Here is a 16005-nt window from a genome sequence, read left to right on the forward strand (position 1 = left end):
TGACAGATTGCATAGTGTTAATTTTTAACTCAGCGTCGACCAACACCCCCAGCTCCTTTTCCGCCGGGCAGCCCTCCAGCCACTCTGCCCCAAGCCTGTAGCGTTCACGGGGTTGTTGTAACCCAGGTGCAGGACCCAGAACTGGGGTCTTCTTGAACCTCATACCCTTGGCCTCAGCCCGTGGATCCAGCCCATCCGGATCCCTCTGTAGATCCATCCTACCCTCAAGCACATCAACACTCCCACCCAACGTGGTGTCACCTGCAAATTTACTGAGGGTGCACTCGATCCCCTCACCCAGATCATCGATAAAGATATTAAACAGAACCGGCGCCAATACTGAGCCCTGGGGAACATCACTCGTGACTGATATAAAGCCAAGTTCTAAAACCTCTACTGTTAAATGAGGATGTGTCCTAAACGAATCAATGAATTCACTGAACTGAACCAAAGTGGATGAGGATTTGGAAGATTCCTCCGTACACAATCCTCAATCTGTTAAAACACCGTACTTCTGTCCTTTCAACCACGAAATCTACACAACTCCTACACTTAGCTCTTACTGTAGCACAGCTTGAATATGAACATTCATGGCACTGAAACCCACGTAAGCTTTGCACTTAACTGCAAGCAGAAACTGCCCCTTTCCCTCAACACCTCATCCTGTGAATTTATCCCTACGAAACTTTTAAGCCTGGTTTCAAATTTATTTTTGTAACTTAAAATCCTGCCACCCCTGCCGTCCTTAGCAGTGACACCACCAGCTATTTAGGAGACTATAGTGGTGTAGAACTTCACCAGGATAACAGATCACGTAAGAGTAGTACGAAGATATTTTAGGAGAGAGAAAAAGACAACTCTGTAATTTTTTTCCTTTACTAGGAATTCTGTGGAAAGACCTCGTAACTTAGGGCACCTATTCACCCGTAACATTTTTTTTAGCCTTTTGACTACTACAAACAACTTCTAGACTTGCGTAATTTTGAGCCTATTCTCCATGTATACCAACGTGCTTGCAAATGCAACTACACAAAGATAGCACTGCTCTTGTGATGCTCACCACCACCACTTCACATAAGTTTTTGTGGAATTTCTTGCAAAACCAATAAATTGTGTTATATTTGGTAGTAACTAACTTTAGAAATAGCCTCTCCACATTAAGAAAAATAGTACTTCCCACAGAACAGTAATCTTGTTCAAGGAAAGATATGTGATCTCACATACAACAGCTCTTCTCACGTGTTTGTTTCTTTACTCTAGAAAGGAATTAACTGTGTAACACTGAAAGTTGTTTTGTTTTTTATTATCAGAAGTACAGTTAATCACACTGCATTCAAGAACTTTTATTTCATAGTAGCAAGTTCATTAAGGCACAGTATAGCTCTTCTGCTGTGAGGGAAATTGAACTGGAATCAAAAATGTATGAGAAAATCTTACTTAGAAAAATATCGGGAAATTATACTTCCCCTCAAATTCTGTTATGGAACATTAGTATTAGCAGAGTCAAAGCAAAACTCACCGTTATCTTCAGTGAGATTTTTGCCTTGGGTTGAAGCCATTTGAAAAGCCACTGTAAAAGCCCTTTCCAGGCTGAAACTGTAATGGATGCGAACTCAAACACTAGCATCCCAAGCTTAAATTGCATAGCTGTCTGACAGCCCCCACCCCTTATAAAAAATAGAAAGGCAAGAACAGCACAGTCACCTAAAGAAAAGATAGCATCAAGAGTCTTCAATGTAGTTAAAATATATGTGAACCATTCACAGAATTTATTTTTCTAATACTTATCCAACAAAGTTCTCCACAACAGTGGAGAATAAGTCCAGGGAGACACTAAGCCTCTTTTATCAAATGAGCTAATTTGTGTTCTGCAAAATAATTGTATTTTGCAAACAGACAAGACACAGTGCAGCTTCTCAAGCTTTTTTAATCCTCTTGATCGGGGGCGGGGGGGGGGGGGAAATCAATGAAAGACTTTGAAGTAATACAGCTTTCTTGGACAGTAGAGAGGAGGTCAAGGACCTGGGCTCTGGAAATAAAGCACAAATTCCACAACAAAGTGATAAACAAATCCTGCCTCAACAGCCATACACTTCAACCTTGGAATGTGCGCAGCCTAGAGCCAACAGTGATGACGATGGTAGGGGAGTAAAATAATCTCTGAATTGCTGCTGGCTTAGTAATTTCTGTCTACTTAAGAGTAGACAGCACTCACTTCTTCAGCAGAAAGTCCTCCTCACTTCCACCTCCGTGATCCAGCAGAGTTATGGGCTTGCAGCAATCCTTAACAAGGACAGGTACAGGCACTTGGTAAAGGATCTGGTTCTAAACCCATTGAAGCCAATAAAAAGACTTTGGTGATAACTGGCTTAGACCCTGAGTAGGGAACAGAGTAGTATACAAACGTAGAACAAGTTTCAAATCCACATTGGTTAGTTCACATTGGCAAAAGACACAATGATTAAAACCCCTACCTATCTGACAGGAAGACAGATCATTATCTTGTGCAGCCATTTTCCAGACAAAAGTTGCACTAAATTTTGACGGAATCAAGACTGAAGGATTCCCATTGTTACACGAACTGGCAGAGCTACAGCAGTGGTGTATTAACAAACAGCCCCGACAACTGACTGCGATGAGATTAAAATCTAGTTCGTTACTTGGTCTCTGCAGCGAGGCTGCCAACAGAGCTCCACAGTTTCAGGTGCACTGAATTTTCTTCACTGTTCTTCCACCAGTAACTTCAACTGACCCGATTGTTTTTACGATACCTGAAGAGACTGACTAGTTTACTGAAACCTTCCTGTTGAAATATTTTTATAATTGATCATAATTGCAATAATTGATCATAATTGCTCTTTGCACAGGCATTTCAAAATTCCACAGAGACAAGTCTTAATTGCATCCAAGTACAGGAAAACAATGATGATATCCAAGCATTGTCCTATTATCTTTTTTTTTCCACAATGTATTTAATGACCTAAGAAAGTTACAAAAGCAACTGTAAGTTACATTTACGTATATAAACTAATTAAATATATTTAGCTAACACTGAGAAAATAAAATCCCAAGCAATATAAAGGCAAAAAACATTATGAGATGACTGATTCTAGAATAATTTAAGACTTTTTACTGAGTCTGTGGATGTAGCAATCAAGTGAGCACTCCCCTATTGAAGTATCACTTGTAGGTAGAGCACCCCTGAAAGCTTATCTCATTGTTCTCATTTTAGAACAGCAAACAAGCGATTAGTCTGGCATTAACTTCTGCAGTTTTTATGAAGTTCCATATTCTGGGAGAACAATTTTTTTCTGGGAATTCCAGTTTGGATTTTTTTTGCCACATTTCAAGTAGCACAATTCCTAGAAACTTCAGTGGCATCAGGATTTTTAATACCAAGAGCATAGACTTGTTAGACACTGAACGACAAAATGGTTAAGAAGCGTGGCTTGTAAGATAATATTAAAAAAGGATATGCAGATAGCTATGTACATGTATGTTTAAACTCATTCAAGACGAAGGAAACTCACAGCTTAAAACTCATGTGGCACATTAAGGTATCATCTGTTTGAATGTTGTCAATTAATATTCTAAGTCACGTGTGGTGAACACATATTCACAAAGACTAAAATAAATAACAGCTACTTTATTACCTAAGAATACTTTAAAGTGTGGCATTTCCTGACAATGCTTAGAGAGAATCATCAAGTAAAAGATTGCAAAGGTCGTAAGAACTTGTGAAACCCTGGTGACTGCTAGTTTCCACTTAGTTTTCTCATGATAGGGCTGTCAGGTTCAGCATTAGTGAAAATACTTCCTACAACCACATGAGTACCCCAGATGTTATGACGAATAACTTTGCAGCAGCCAAGATCATCAACGGAAAATCCCAAGTGGCGGTAGCGTTCATCTGTTTCAAAGAGAGTGTTGTTTGTGTAAGGTCCAAAAAACTAGGTGGGGGAAAAAAAAAAAAAGAGAATTTTTCATGTGAACATTTCCAAGAGCATTTTAAGTGTCAGAACTACCCCTTTTTAAAACCAAACCTAAGCCCAGAAGTACTAGTTACATCTGTTGGAGGCAATTTTAGGTACAGTTTTATTCATGAAATTTACACAGAAAACTAAGCAGAGCACTTCTGGTTATACTGGTACCCCATATTTTAAGATTTCCCTTCCCCACTGACAGAGTGCTGAAGGTGTATCAGTGTGTTTCAATGTCTGATCAATCATACCTATAAAAAACCCCAAGTGCTTTGGAAAGGCTCCGTTACTTCTACAGGCAGTAAGGATAGAATCCTTCTGTGAAATAGCAAAAATAAGACATGTACCTTTTCAATATGGCCCCTATAAAGAGAGATGCTCTGAAGAGCAAAAAATGTGTGCAAATTGGAAACAGGCATTTCAGTTGCTTTACCTCCAGAGGAAGCTTCTGACCAAAAGCCTACTCCTGATGAACAGGTTATCATTAAGGCTGTTGCTACTGAATTGGAGCCCAAAGACAGAACCCTACCTTCATCAATCCGTAACTATTCCTTAAATGCATGGAATTTCTGGGAAGCTTTTAAGCACTACACACACCTTCAACTGCCTGTTCACCTTATAAACATACTCTGTTAAATGTAGCTGCCTCTGCTGACACAATAAATCCCTGACTTTCACAGTGTTTTTAAATAAAAACCCACTAAACTGAGCTGTGCCATGATTATGTTCAACTATGATATGGTTTTAACAGTTCTCAGACAAAAATACATATATGTTCATGCTTTGATAGAAGCTTTCTCAATTCTCTCCTGCAAGTTTTAAGACTCCTCCAAAGAGCTGGTATCATCTGATAATGAATGCCAATGCTGTTTAACAGGAACAAGCTATTCATTTTTTCTGCATAACAAAGATATCATTAATGAGTGCAAAGAGACCTTTTCAAATTCAAACTCTGTGTAACTGTATAAATAGGTGTCAGGACTACCAGGTTACCTTGGGAGGGCATGACCAGCCTTGTTGTCCACTGACAAAAAGCTCTGGGGCACGAAACTTCTACAGTTATCCAAAATTCAGCTTCATCACTGAACAATGTTCTCCAAAATACCAACTGCAATGACAGCTGACACAGTATGGGAACTGGCTCAGGGTCACTATCCCATCTTAATTTATGAAAGGAATTATCCTATGGTAACAGCTTTTGGGCAATACGAAAAAGCTGGATTTAACCCCTAAAGAAGAACACAAATAGCACTGCTAGTTAGAACACAGCAGTGTCCGTTGCATATTCCACACAGCACATAACTTACTGCCAGTCCTGAGGATGGATCAATGAAGTCAGCCCAATAGCCTTCGGAACAAATCGCATAGCAAATTTCCTTGGCACCATTAATGAACTTAACAGAAGATAAAGGGAAAGAAGGATATCAAATGGGATTTTTGTTACATACACATCAGAACACACATAAAATATTCCAAAATGAACAAGCACAGATTTTTTTCGGCCTCTACTAATAAATGAGAAATTCAGCATACTTGCAATAAAATATTAATAATATTAAGAGGATTAGAATTAATGGCATACATTAGGCTACTTCACTCATATGAGATTTAAAAGTGTTCCTTGTGCCAGTCAGTAATGGATTAACAGCTCGTACAAGGAATAATGTAATTGCTTTGATTATTCATGCAGATTGCAATCATACCTGTTATCCTCTTTAAGAAGTCAACCATTACTGCAGGTATTTCTGTGTTATTTCCACGAGTTTACAGATCTCACCTAAACTCCACAAATTTGACACTAAATGTAGCATGAAATATGTATTTTTATAAATATATGAAAAACATAGTTTTGCTGTAAGGTCTTATCTCAGCCAACAGGACAGTATTATGTAGTTCTTCCTATACTACAAAGGGTTTTAAAGAACATTTCAGTTCCGCATCATGACAGGAAACAGTTCCATAAGCACTTGACATTTACATCAACCTACACCAATTCTCTTGTTGTAATTAACTGGTGGTCAGGATGAAGGACGATTTCAAACTCTCACACTATTTAACAAAGTTGTAGGTCACATTTCAATACACCACTCGACGTTCCTGAAAATAGTATTTTCCATTAAGTAACATGCCAAGAAGTTTCCTGTTCTGTAATGTGTCAAAAACCTCCCTTCTCTGAAGGGACAGTTTAAAGAATCTACTTCTTTTTTTTTTTTCCAGCAAACTTTTCACATCAGCTAATTTAATAAGCTATGTTGGGGTTTTCTTCATTATTATTTTTGTCTTTTAAAATCTTTGGTGTTGACTTGCAGTTATGTGTTTGTCAGATATAGAAGAAAATTCAACCAGGTAGATTTAAAGCTGTGCTCCTGTATTCTGACATCACAACACAGGGCACAAAATAATTACACGACCTACAGATTACACAGCACATTTTTTCCACAGATAAATCGGCAAGAACAGGAGACCTCAGTTATGTACTTTTAATCACCTAGACCAGCAGTTTTGAACCCATGTTATGAGGGACAGCAGGGCCCCGTAGAAAACTTCCGAAGAAACCTCCAAAGGTGAGCGAAAAAAAACACCCACAAAAGTCGAGGTATGTGATAGATCTACAACCATCCATGAACTCTGAGAAAAACATGTCCAAGTGCAAAAATCTGAACAGCTGAATACACTGGTCTAGAATAAAGCACAAATAGAATTCACATAGCTTCCTCAAAATGTGAAAGAAATTCCCTTGTCTCGTACAAAAATATTTTTAACTTCAGAATAAGTTAATACTTCAGTGCCCTTAGGAGCTCAAGGTTTCAAGTTTATAGAAATGTTATTAGAATTACTCACCTTCAGTTCCCTAATGGTTCAAATTATGGGGAGTTTATCCTTTACAGTAATCTGTTCTGTATTTTGATATGCGATGGCTCTGATGATTAACTGTGCTTCAATTGTAAATTAAGTCACCAATGTAAGTAAGCCATCTGAAGACGGGATTTTAGGCATTACATTTCTGATACAGTACATCTTTTGATCCAGTGTTGTAACAACCCCTCAGCAACCACTCAGAGTGAGGCTAATAAACACTTGAAATTCACTACTGTAAACACTTAGATTTGGCTGTAAGTAACCCTCATTACTTTAGCACAAGCCTCTCACATTAAATTAGTATTTTTAAGGTTACTTCTAACCATCTATGAAGCAAACAAACAGACCATTTTCTTGTGAATTTGCTGTTAGTAACCTTTAGGCCAGGAGGTTACATCCAACATCCTAACACCCCTACAATGACTATATTAGACTTGACAGGGAGGTGCACAAGGAAGAAAGATGCCAATTAACATATAATTAGACCAGATTACAAGGCCAAAGACCAACAGACCAGAAATAATTCAAAGAGAAGAACACACTAAAATGAAGGGAATTTTAATTTGTGTGTAATCTTTATGTTGATCCTTCAGACTGCTTTTTTTTTTTGTGGTAACCCTTACACTGCTTTACACAGGCCACACTTGCAGTTTACAGTATTGACAAGGACATTACCAGATTATTTTCAAATTAATATGACCCTCGCTATACAGATGAAAGTCCCACAGGGTGCTTTTTATAAGTTTTAGAAAGATTTTAACAAATAATACGTAGAAACGTTGTATTTTGAGGTGCTAAGAAAAGAATGCTAGCGATGGGGAACACCGACACCTGCTGGAGTACATGCACAAAAAAAAAAACCATCTGAAGATTGTGAAATAAAGGGATTGTCAGAGAGACCTCTAGTGGCAACAGAACAATAAGACAAAGTTCATGAGGATGGTTAAGATACAATAAATGTAACTGATACCCAAGTTAAAAGCATTAACCACACCCGTTATCAGAATGGAAAATTCAGAGCCACCACTTCTTAAAAGGACACTCATGGACAGACTCTGTACTGGAATCTTAGTTACACCATAGAAAAACAGAGAGAGAAGCGAAATTCTACAAAATGCATTGCACTAAAGCTGAAATAAGGTGAGAAAATAGTTGCTGCCCTTTACCTGCAACAGGATAACAACCAAGTGTTTTTAACAATTTACTGTAGTATTTTACAACATTTTAGCATACTTTTGACTCACCCCACTCTAAAGAATTTAATAGTTCTATGAGACACGTGTAGAGTAGTCAAAAAAGCTACAAAGCTGGAAGCGTTATCTCCATTTTACCAGTAAAAGAACACAGGATTAGCTCAAAAATGCTCTAAAAAATAATACGATATATCATTACCAGAGCTACAAATGGACGAAAATACACGCATAGTTCACTGAAGATTCACCTGAAAACAAAAATAGCTGGTGCTACTGCCAGCTACTTACATTTTCTAACAGCATTTCTCTTTCATCCTCCACTTCTTGACTCCATACAGTCATATCATTTTTAGTCTTCTGGGTGACAGTTAATATCGTTAAACGGTTGGCATTCACTTCTGGAAACATTGACTCAAAGTCTAAAAAGGAAAAAAAAAGCAAAACTGGGATGTTATGGCTTGCTCTTACATTTTACTTACGATTTTTCAGTTTTCGACAAACTATTGACCCTACTTCAGAGCCTTCCTTTCATTTAAATCCAAGATATATGTTTGTTTTTTCATGTCAGATGCAGCAAACAGCATGCTGGTTTGAAACGCTGGCCTTGCTTTTGTGGAAACTAATGCACCTTGGTAAGGTCCTGTTAAAAACAACCTAGGCAATGGAATTTGCTGTTTCAAGACCTCTTGTTTAATTGCAAGATGATAAAAGCTCCACTACTCTGCACATTTCAGAACCTGCAAACAAGTGCACTTCTTTGCAAAGACAATACACAAAATATAGTAATAGTTTAATATTTTGAATTGAACACCACACAGTTCTCCACACACATAAGGTGTGAAAACCCTTATTTTCTGGCTAAGCCACGTTACGTGATACACACTGACTTTTTTACATTAAATTCCTCAAAGTCTAGAATGTAGAAATGCCTCAGATCTTCTTCCTAGAACATGACAGCAGACTCGGTATGAGAAGTGTACTGCAGGCATGAGTTGTGACAGTTCTTCCCCTGGGAAGGAGAAGGCCCAAGCCATCGTGACTCTCTCTCTACGTCATCTATTGGGCTACAAACAAGAATGCATGTGAAGCACCAAAGTCACAATTAGGCTTCGTGGACCCTAATTTTCAGTGTAGAAGGAAAAAGCACTTTCCAAAACTAAAGGTCCAAAGGTTCAATCTGTCTTACTCTCGGCAGTCTGTTCTCTTCAGCATCTAGACTAAGATTTCATCCAGACTCCAGTCTCTTCTTTCTTTCAGTATATGACTTTAAAATTGGAATAAAACTTTCCAATTTTAATTTCAATCATTTCCTTCTTGAACAAATTAAAGAAAGATACAAAAGCAATGCTTTCAGTACTTTCATAATTCCAGTTTGCTATTTTACTGGGAAGCAGTGGCAAAAGATTTGATTTTGTCACAAACTGGTTTTTGGATAGTGACTGAGCTCCAGAATCTACCTGACACTGAAGAAGCAGGCGGCAGTTACTCCCCACCCCAGCTGATCTCCAATTTAAATGGCACTGACAAAGTATTGTCAACAGCAAAGTTTCAGTTTTCATTTTATAGCATGTATTTTTCTTTTGTAAAATATTAACTCTGGATTACCCTTTTCTATTACACATTCTGTGGCATCGGTTACACCAGAGCGTCTACTTACATATTTTCACATTTTTAAAGGTTATAATTTCTTAGCTATCAAAAGAAGTGAAAAATTACCTTTTCGTAGCAGTTCAGGACAAGCTTGTACTGCACATTCTACCTTTGCATTTTCAAAGTAAGTTTCAGCGCTATTGATTTGCTGTTTCTGCGGAACATCAGCACCCTGAGGAAAAAATGAAAATTGTTAACATATAACAGGAAGAACTTTGTACACCAGACTATGTTTTTGTGACGAAATGTCCACCGATACACCCAAGCAGTTTCAGAGAAATATCATTTGCAGTAAGACTTAAAATTTGTTTTTCAAATAGTAGAAACAGAACAGATTAGGTACAACCTATTGCTTAAACCTATACAGAAATGTTAAGCTTCACGTATTATTGTAACCATATTACCTCAAAGCCTTAACCAATACAAAAAATCTTGAAAAAGTGGCCTCAAGTATTCAATACAATAGCAATTGACAGATTTCAGACATAAGCACATGACCCAAGCCAGAATAAAACTTTACTTTAAAGTTACACAACAGTTCTAGAGCTCTGAACTACCAGTATTTTCAGCTTTAGCTGTTGTAGCTCGAGAAGCGGAAGTTTCCCAGTAATACTATTTCTATTCTTTACAGCTTTTTAGTTCTACAGTTTCTAAAAAAAACCAAACCAAACAACAAACCAACAACAAACCAACCCCCCAGATTCTTGTGGTTATGTTATAAACGGGGCACCTGTAAGTTAGATATATAGCATTTAAGCTTAAAAAGCCCTTAAGAAGGTAGTAACAACAACTGCCTCCTTTGGGATACCAATTATTATGTAATAGGTGTAGCATGCCTTAATACAGTTTTTCTAGCTCTAACTATGCCATAATTTACAAGGAATTTCAGCAAGTTTCTCTAAGACTGAAATGTACTACTTAACATCATAATTAGGTCCTACCTAACACCTGTCTTTATGCAAAAGTTCTCCCTAGAGAAAACTATTACATTAAAAACAGCGTGGGTAATATTTTTGTTCTAGAAGTTAGCATTCAAGAATAGCAAAAAAACCCCAACCAACCCATCAAAAAAATAAACACGAAAACAGACTAACAATAGACATTAACTGCAGTTTCAATACATGTGTTTCTATATGTATCTCACATTATGACTGCAGTAATTTGGACAGATCAGTTGGTACTTTAAGCCTGACAAACCATGCAGTTATGGTGGTAAACCCCTTCTCTTCCTAAGATGCTTCTATTACTAAGAACAGAGGTTCATTGTGATTTTTTGCCTACTACTCCCATTCTATCCAGCTAAACACCACTTCATAGCGCGTACGCTTAGTAGGCATGCTATCATCAAGAGACTATGACCATTTTCCAAAGATCAATACCGCTTTCTCATATTGATAGGCTGCTAGGCCCATTTACTCTGCTCCGATTAAACTAATGCATCAATCTCAGGTACAAAGAGAGCAGAGAAGTTTGCCATTCCTCTGACTGGTTTGAGGACTGGAGCCTGAGCTCCAGCAGCACCGAGTTTTTCTCCTGCTTACTGCAGCAACCTATGGCAGGTTTCTGTATTCAGCTGATCCCATCATTCAAAATTTGGTCCTCTCCTAAGATGAGTAGTTTAGCATTTTTATTAGCTAAATGTCGTTCATGGATTCCTAAACACCACCAGTATGAAGCAGCACTGACTCTTGTTGACTGCTTTCTGAATACCAGTTGCAAAACCTGCCTCTGCTCTTTCCAGTTTCTCCCTTCCATTTCAGACAACAACAGCTGCCCCAGGCATTTTATTGTACAAGGAATCTTGATGGAAAGTGAACATGCATTCAGTGCACCTGGTTTGCACGAAACAAACAGAAGACTAGAATTTTCTGTTGGGCTTTTAACAGAAAGTATGATCCACACAAGCTGAAAACAGAACCTGGGGAGCTCACCAGAAGCTTACATTTTCTGAACACTTTAGAATACAATGCCACATTTACAAAAAACCACTATACAGCATTTTAACAATGGAGATTTGCTAGCTGACTTCCGATGTCTGAGCATGTCACAAACTCAGAGAGCCTGGAAAGCTGAGTCAGCAGCTAGTAGCACTAAACTTCTGTCGAAATGCTGCAATCACACTAGTAATTATCAAGCTGCTTGTTAATAACGCATCTGACTCGTTGCAAGCTCTGCCATTGCCAAAATGCAGTCTCATTGTGAGGCTTGAGGTATGTTGATCTGCTTCTCCTGTATGAATTCAATGGCTGTCAGAACTAAGCAGGCAGATCCAAACACTGTCCAAACTATGTAACTTCAGATCCATTAAATGAAATACTGAAGAAACCACCAATTCCATTTGATAAAAGGCGAGGAAAGACTCAGTAAACAGCAAGTCTTGAAACTGAAGTTTTCTTTTCCCATATCAATATAATTAAGTCACTAATAAAATGCTATTTCACTAAACAACGCTTAGTCAAAAAACCACACCCTGAAATATTTCCTTCTCCTAAAAGAAAAAACTTCAGGTAGGTTCTATGTAATATCTCGCTCTCCCCAACTGAAGTTCATCTTTCAAAACCATCTAGAAAATCAACAATATCTTTCTTCAAGAGGAAGACAGATTAGTTATGTTTCTCTTAGACAGGAAATACCAGTTTCACAGATGAAGCCTGTTCTTACCTGAAATTCGTTTATGTATTGTGCCATGACAAATTCATGCCTTTCACTTGCTGAAGGCTCTGCTAATATATCAGGCAGACTTTTTGAAACTTGGCTTTTCTTCTGAGAAGCAGTGCCATTTAGGTGACAGTCAAAACCAATATTACCAGGCAACTGGAATCTCTGGTCCTGAGGGCCAAATGGACCCATTACTTCATCTGGCCATACAGTTCTCGGACCTGCAAAAGTCAAGGCCTTGCTTTAGTCATCACATCTAAAAAGAAAGAAAAAAAAAAACAAAAAGAAGAAAAACCCTCTCTCATACAAATATCTGTATTTGATCACAATCACATATAACTAGAGTAACCACAACGCACAAGTAAAAGTAAGGGCCCTGACATAAAAAGCACACTTGAGAATTCCCAAATTTATATGGGGTGCAAAGTTCTGATAGCACACGAATGCAAAGAAAAAGAAATTGCTTTTTTTTCTTACATAAATCAGGAGGTGTAGCAGCAACATGAGGCTCATCTGAGCCAGAGGACCCTGCTGTAGAAAAAGCCTTGGGATTTGCAACTCTTTTGACTAAGGAATAAAACCCTGGTAGGTAGGTGACCAATCTTGCTCTGGTACAGAGCACCTGAGAAGACAAAAATCAAAATAAGTGTTACATACTGCTAGCAAAAATACTAGTTTAAGTACAGTTTTGTGGATCACAAGAGAAATCCTCATGCGATAATTAGTTTACAGTTTTAATTATGATGAACTGTGTTTCTGTAAAATCAAGCTTTAAGAGTATTTTATTATTACTTTTCTATTCTACTAGTAATAGTATTCTAAGCAAAGAAAAAGCCTCAAAAACTCTTATTGAAAGGCCTTCTCATGTGAGGAAAGAAGTCTTAAAAAGTTTGAATAGCACCACTGAAATCCCACAACCTAAACTACGTTATAGATGGGGATTGTTTCCATGATTATTTCCATTCATGTCATTGTTTCCATGATTGTCACACTTCAATCATGGGATTGATTATCAGAAATACCTAGAAATATTGTTAATTAAGTAAATGCTGATATCCCAGACATTTGTCTTGAAGGCTAGCCCAAATGTTAGCCAGCCTATATTCCTACTTCATGAAATACTGGAGAGAGACACAAGATAATATAACTATAGATACATCTTGTAGCTGTCATCTAGAAGCACACATACATATGCGCTTACACACACTTCTCTGCCAGCAAATTACACATACCAACAGCTCTGAACTATACAGGGAGATAAGCATATCAAAACAGGTAGGTATGGTAATTACGGGTTCTTTCTTTTGTTATCAAAATCCATAAACATTTAACACGTGCAAAACTTAAGTTAGTGCAGCCAGTGTCATTCAGATTCACAAACTGGGTACAGCCACTTATTTATAAACAAGCATTGTTGCAAACAGATCAGTACCGCAGGCAAAATGCCAGCAAGCCATAAAACCTTTATGAATTCCACGGTCTTGGAATACACCAGAAAATCTGCTTCCCACCACAGAGTTTTCCTGTCAACCTAACTTGCAACTGCTGAAGATGATTCTATCGGAAGCTGATTCAGCCACACAGCAAACAGAAAATGATGCAACGCAACGCTATCTCCCTGAGTGTGCAAATGGTCTCAACACCAGGGCTCTAAAGATCTAGTAGTTCCTCACAATGAAGATTAACTCTGAGGCCAAATGATATTATCTTATGTAGTAATAAGAGCGACTATTACTGGTTTCTTTTGTTGTGTTGTTTTTGCCAGGTGATGTGATTAAACTGAAACATCTGATCTATTTTTTTATACTTTAAAAATAGATTGACAACTCTCATGATGCATTTACACAGACATAACAGAAAAATAACTCATACACTCAAAACAGAGAGTTGGAAGTGTAATTTTAAAAAAAAATAATATTAAAGACTACTTAACTCTAGCACAAAGCTACTAATACTCTTGAATACAGTTGCACAAAAGTGTGCATTAAGGAAAATACAAATCCCACCTGCCATAGCACGTGTGCTTTCATAAAACTTTATTTTCCAGGCGAGGGAAAGAAATTCTTTTGAGAAACTGACATAAAGGCATTTTCCTTAAGTGCTGTATTCTTGATTCTGTAAAAGTTTATGCATGTGTTTGCCACTAAACATGTATGCAACAAGGTTACTTCAGAAAAAGTGAGATAATGCTACTACTGTTTGTATGTTTAAGATAAAGACTATTCAGTGTATCAGGACCTAAGCCGGTATGCACCAGTTTTTTTACATACCCCCTCTGCGTAAACATATAATGTCTAATAAGTTCTATCAACATTATGAAGACTCAAATACATAAAGGCATGTTTGATTTTATGACTTAAATTGAGAATTCATGATTAAGACTTTAAGCTGTCTAGTTCTAAACCACCGCTAGATTTAAAAGGTTCCTGTAACAACAGCAAAAGCCTGAGGATTCCACCTGAATGCTTTTTTCTTCTATTATGTAAAAGCCCTACTAAAATTTGTTTTTGCATAATGACAACGTTATAGATAAAGCAGATGTAAACAATTATAGCTGACACATAATTACAAGAAAAGAGCATTTTTCCTTATAATCAGGATCACTTAACGTGGAGATGTTAGTGTTAATTACAGACGTGTTGACTGCGCTCACTTACGCAAATATTTACAAATCTAGCATTACCCGAGCGGAAAAAACACCGTCGAAATCAATACATTATTCATGCCACCGTGGCAACACTAGATCCATAAAGGGTGTTTTATTCTTCGGTCTGAAAGCTGCCTGGTGAATCCGAGCACTTCATCTTAACTCACGACATCAAAAAATAAACAAAACCAAACGGATCCGACTTAATCCTCGGTTACTCACATTGGCCATTGCAGACAGCGGGCTGCCTCTCGCCGACAGGCCTCTGGAAGAAAAGCGAACGCACTGGCCTCCGACACGCCGGCCGGACCGGGGCTTCCCCCTCACCTCCCGCCCCGCAGCGGCCTCGCCTCCTCCCCGCCCCTCACGGCCGCCCCCCGCTTCCCCGACAACGGCCCCGCAAACCACCGCCGCGCTGCCCGCTCGTCACAGGCCCGGCCGCCCGCGGCCGAAGCTGCCGACGACGGGAGGAGAGAAAGAAACACCGAGGGCAACAAAACCACCACCCCGCCGGCACCTCTCACCTCTTCCTGCAAAATGGCGACGGCCGCCCTCCCCTCCCCGGCACGGCGCACCCGCGCGACGGGCGCGCGCCCCGCCCGTCGCCAAGCCAAGCGAGACGATCCACCGACACCTCGATTAGCGTCCCGAGGGAGCGGGCAGAGCGAGAGGCGGGGTGAGTCGCTCGGCGGTCGATTGGTTGGGGCGGCGGGGAGGCCCGGAGGGGTGAGGCCGGGCGCGGTGGGCGGTGTGTGGCGGCGGGGCCGGCGGCGGCCTCTCACAGCGGGCGGAGGGAGGCCGGGCCGCCGCGGCCGGAGCGGGTGTTTCTGCTTGTCTCGGCGGGGGGGCTTCTCGGGGTCGCGGTGTCGGCACCGGCTCGTCCTTCGCCGGCGGTGCAGTACCCGTCGGGTGCGCCAGGAGTCAGTCATGTAATGTCCGCCGGGTTGCCGGTACACCGCTCCCCCCACCGCCCTCGGCCGGGGCTTTCTGGGGATGGGGAGTGCAACGGAGTCGAAAA

General features: G+C 39.4%; 1 protein-coding gene across 1 annotated transcript; it reads right to left on the minus strand.

Moving 5' to 3' along the window:
• Nucleotides 1-1286: 1286 nt before the first annotated feature.
• MMADHC (metabolism of cobalamin associated D) lies at nucleotides 1287-15629 on the minus strand. The gene is made up of 8 exons (XM_074596244.1): nucleotides 15512-15629; nucleotides 15210-15252; nucleotides 12818-12962; nucleotides 12344-12561; nucleotides 9749-9854; nucleotides 8321-8451; nucleotides 5288-5374; nucleotides 1287-3950 (listed from the first exon to the last, which is right to left on the minus strand). The coding sequence occupies exons 2-8, from the start codon at nucleotides 15216-15218 to the stop codon at nucleotides 3756-3758; spliced, it is 891 nt and encodes a 296-aa protein (XP_074452345.1). The 5' UTR covers nucleotides 15219-15252; nucleotides 15512-15629; the 3' UTR covers nucleotides 1287-3755.
• Between the last annotated feature and the right edge of the window lie 376 nt (nucleotides 15630-16005).

The sequence above is a fragment of the Larus michahellis genome, chromosome 7 (genome assembly GCF_964199755.1).
Source record: "Larus michahellis chromosome 7, bLarMic1.1, whole genome shotgun sequence".
Lineage (NCBI taxonomy): Eukaryota > Metazoa > Chordata > Aves > Charadriiformes > Laridae > Larus > Larus michahellis.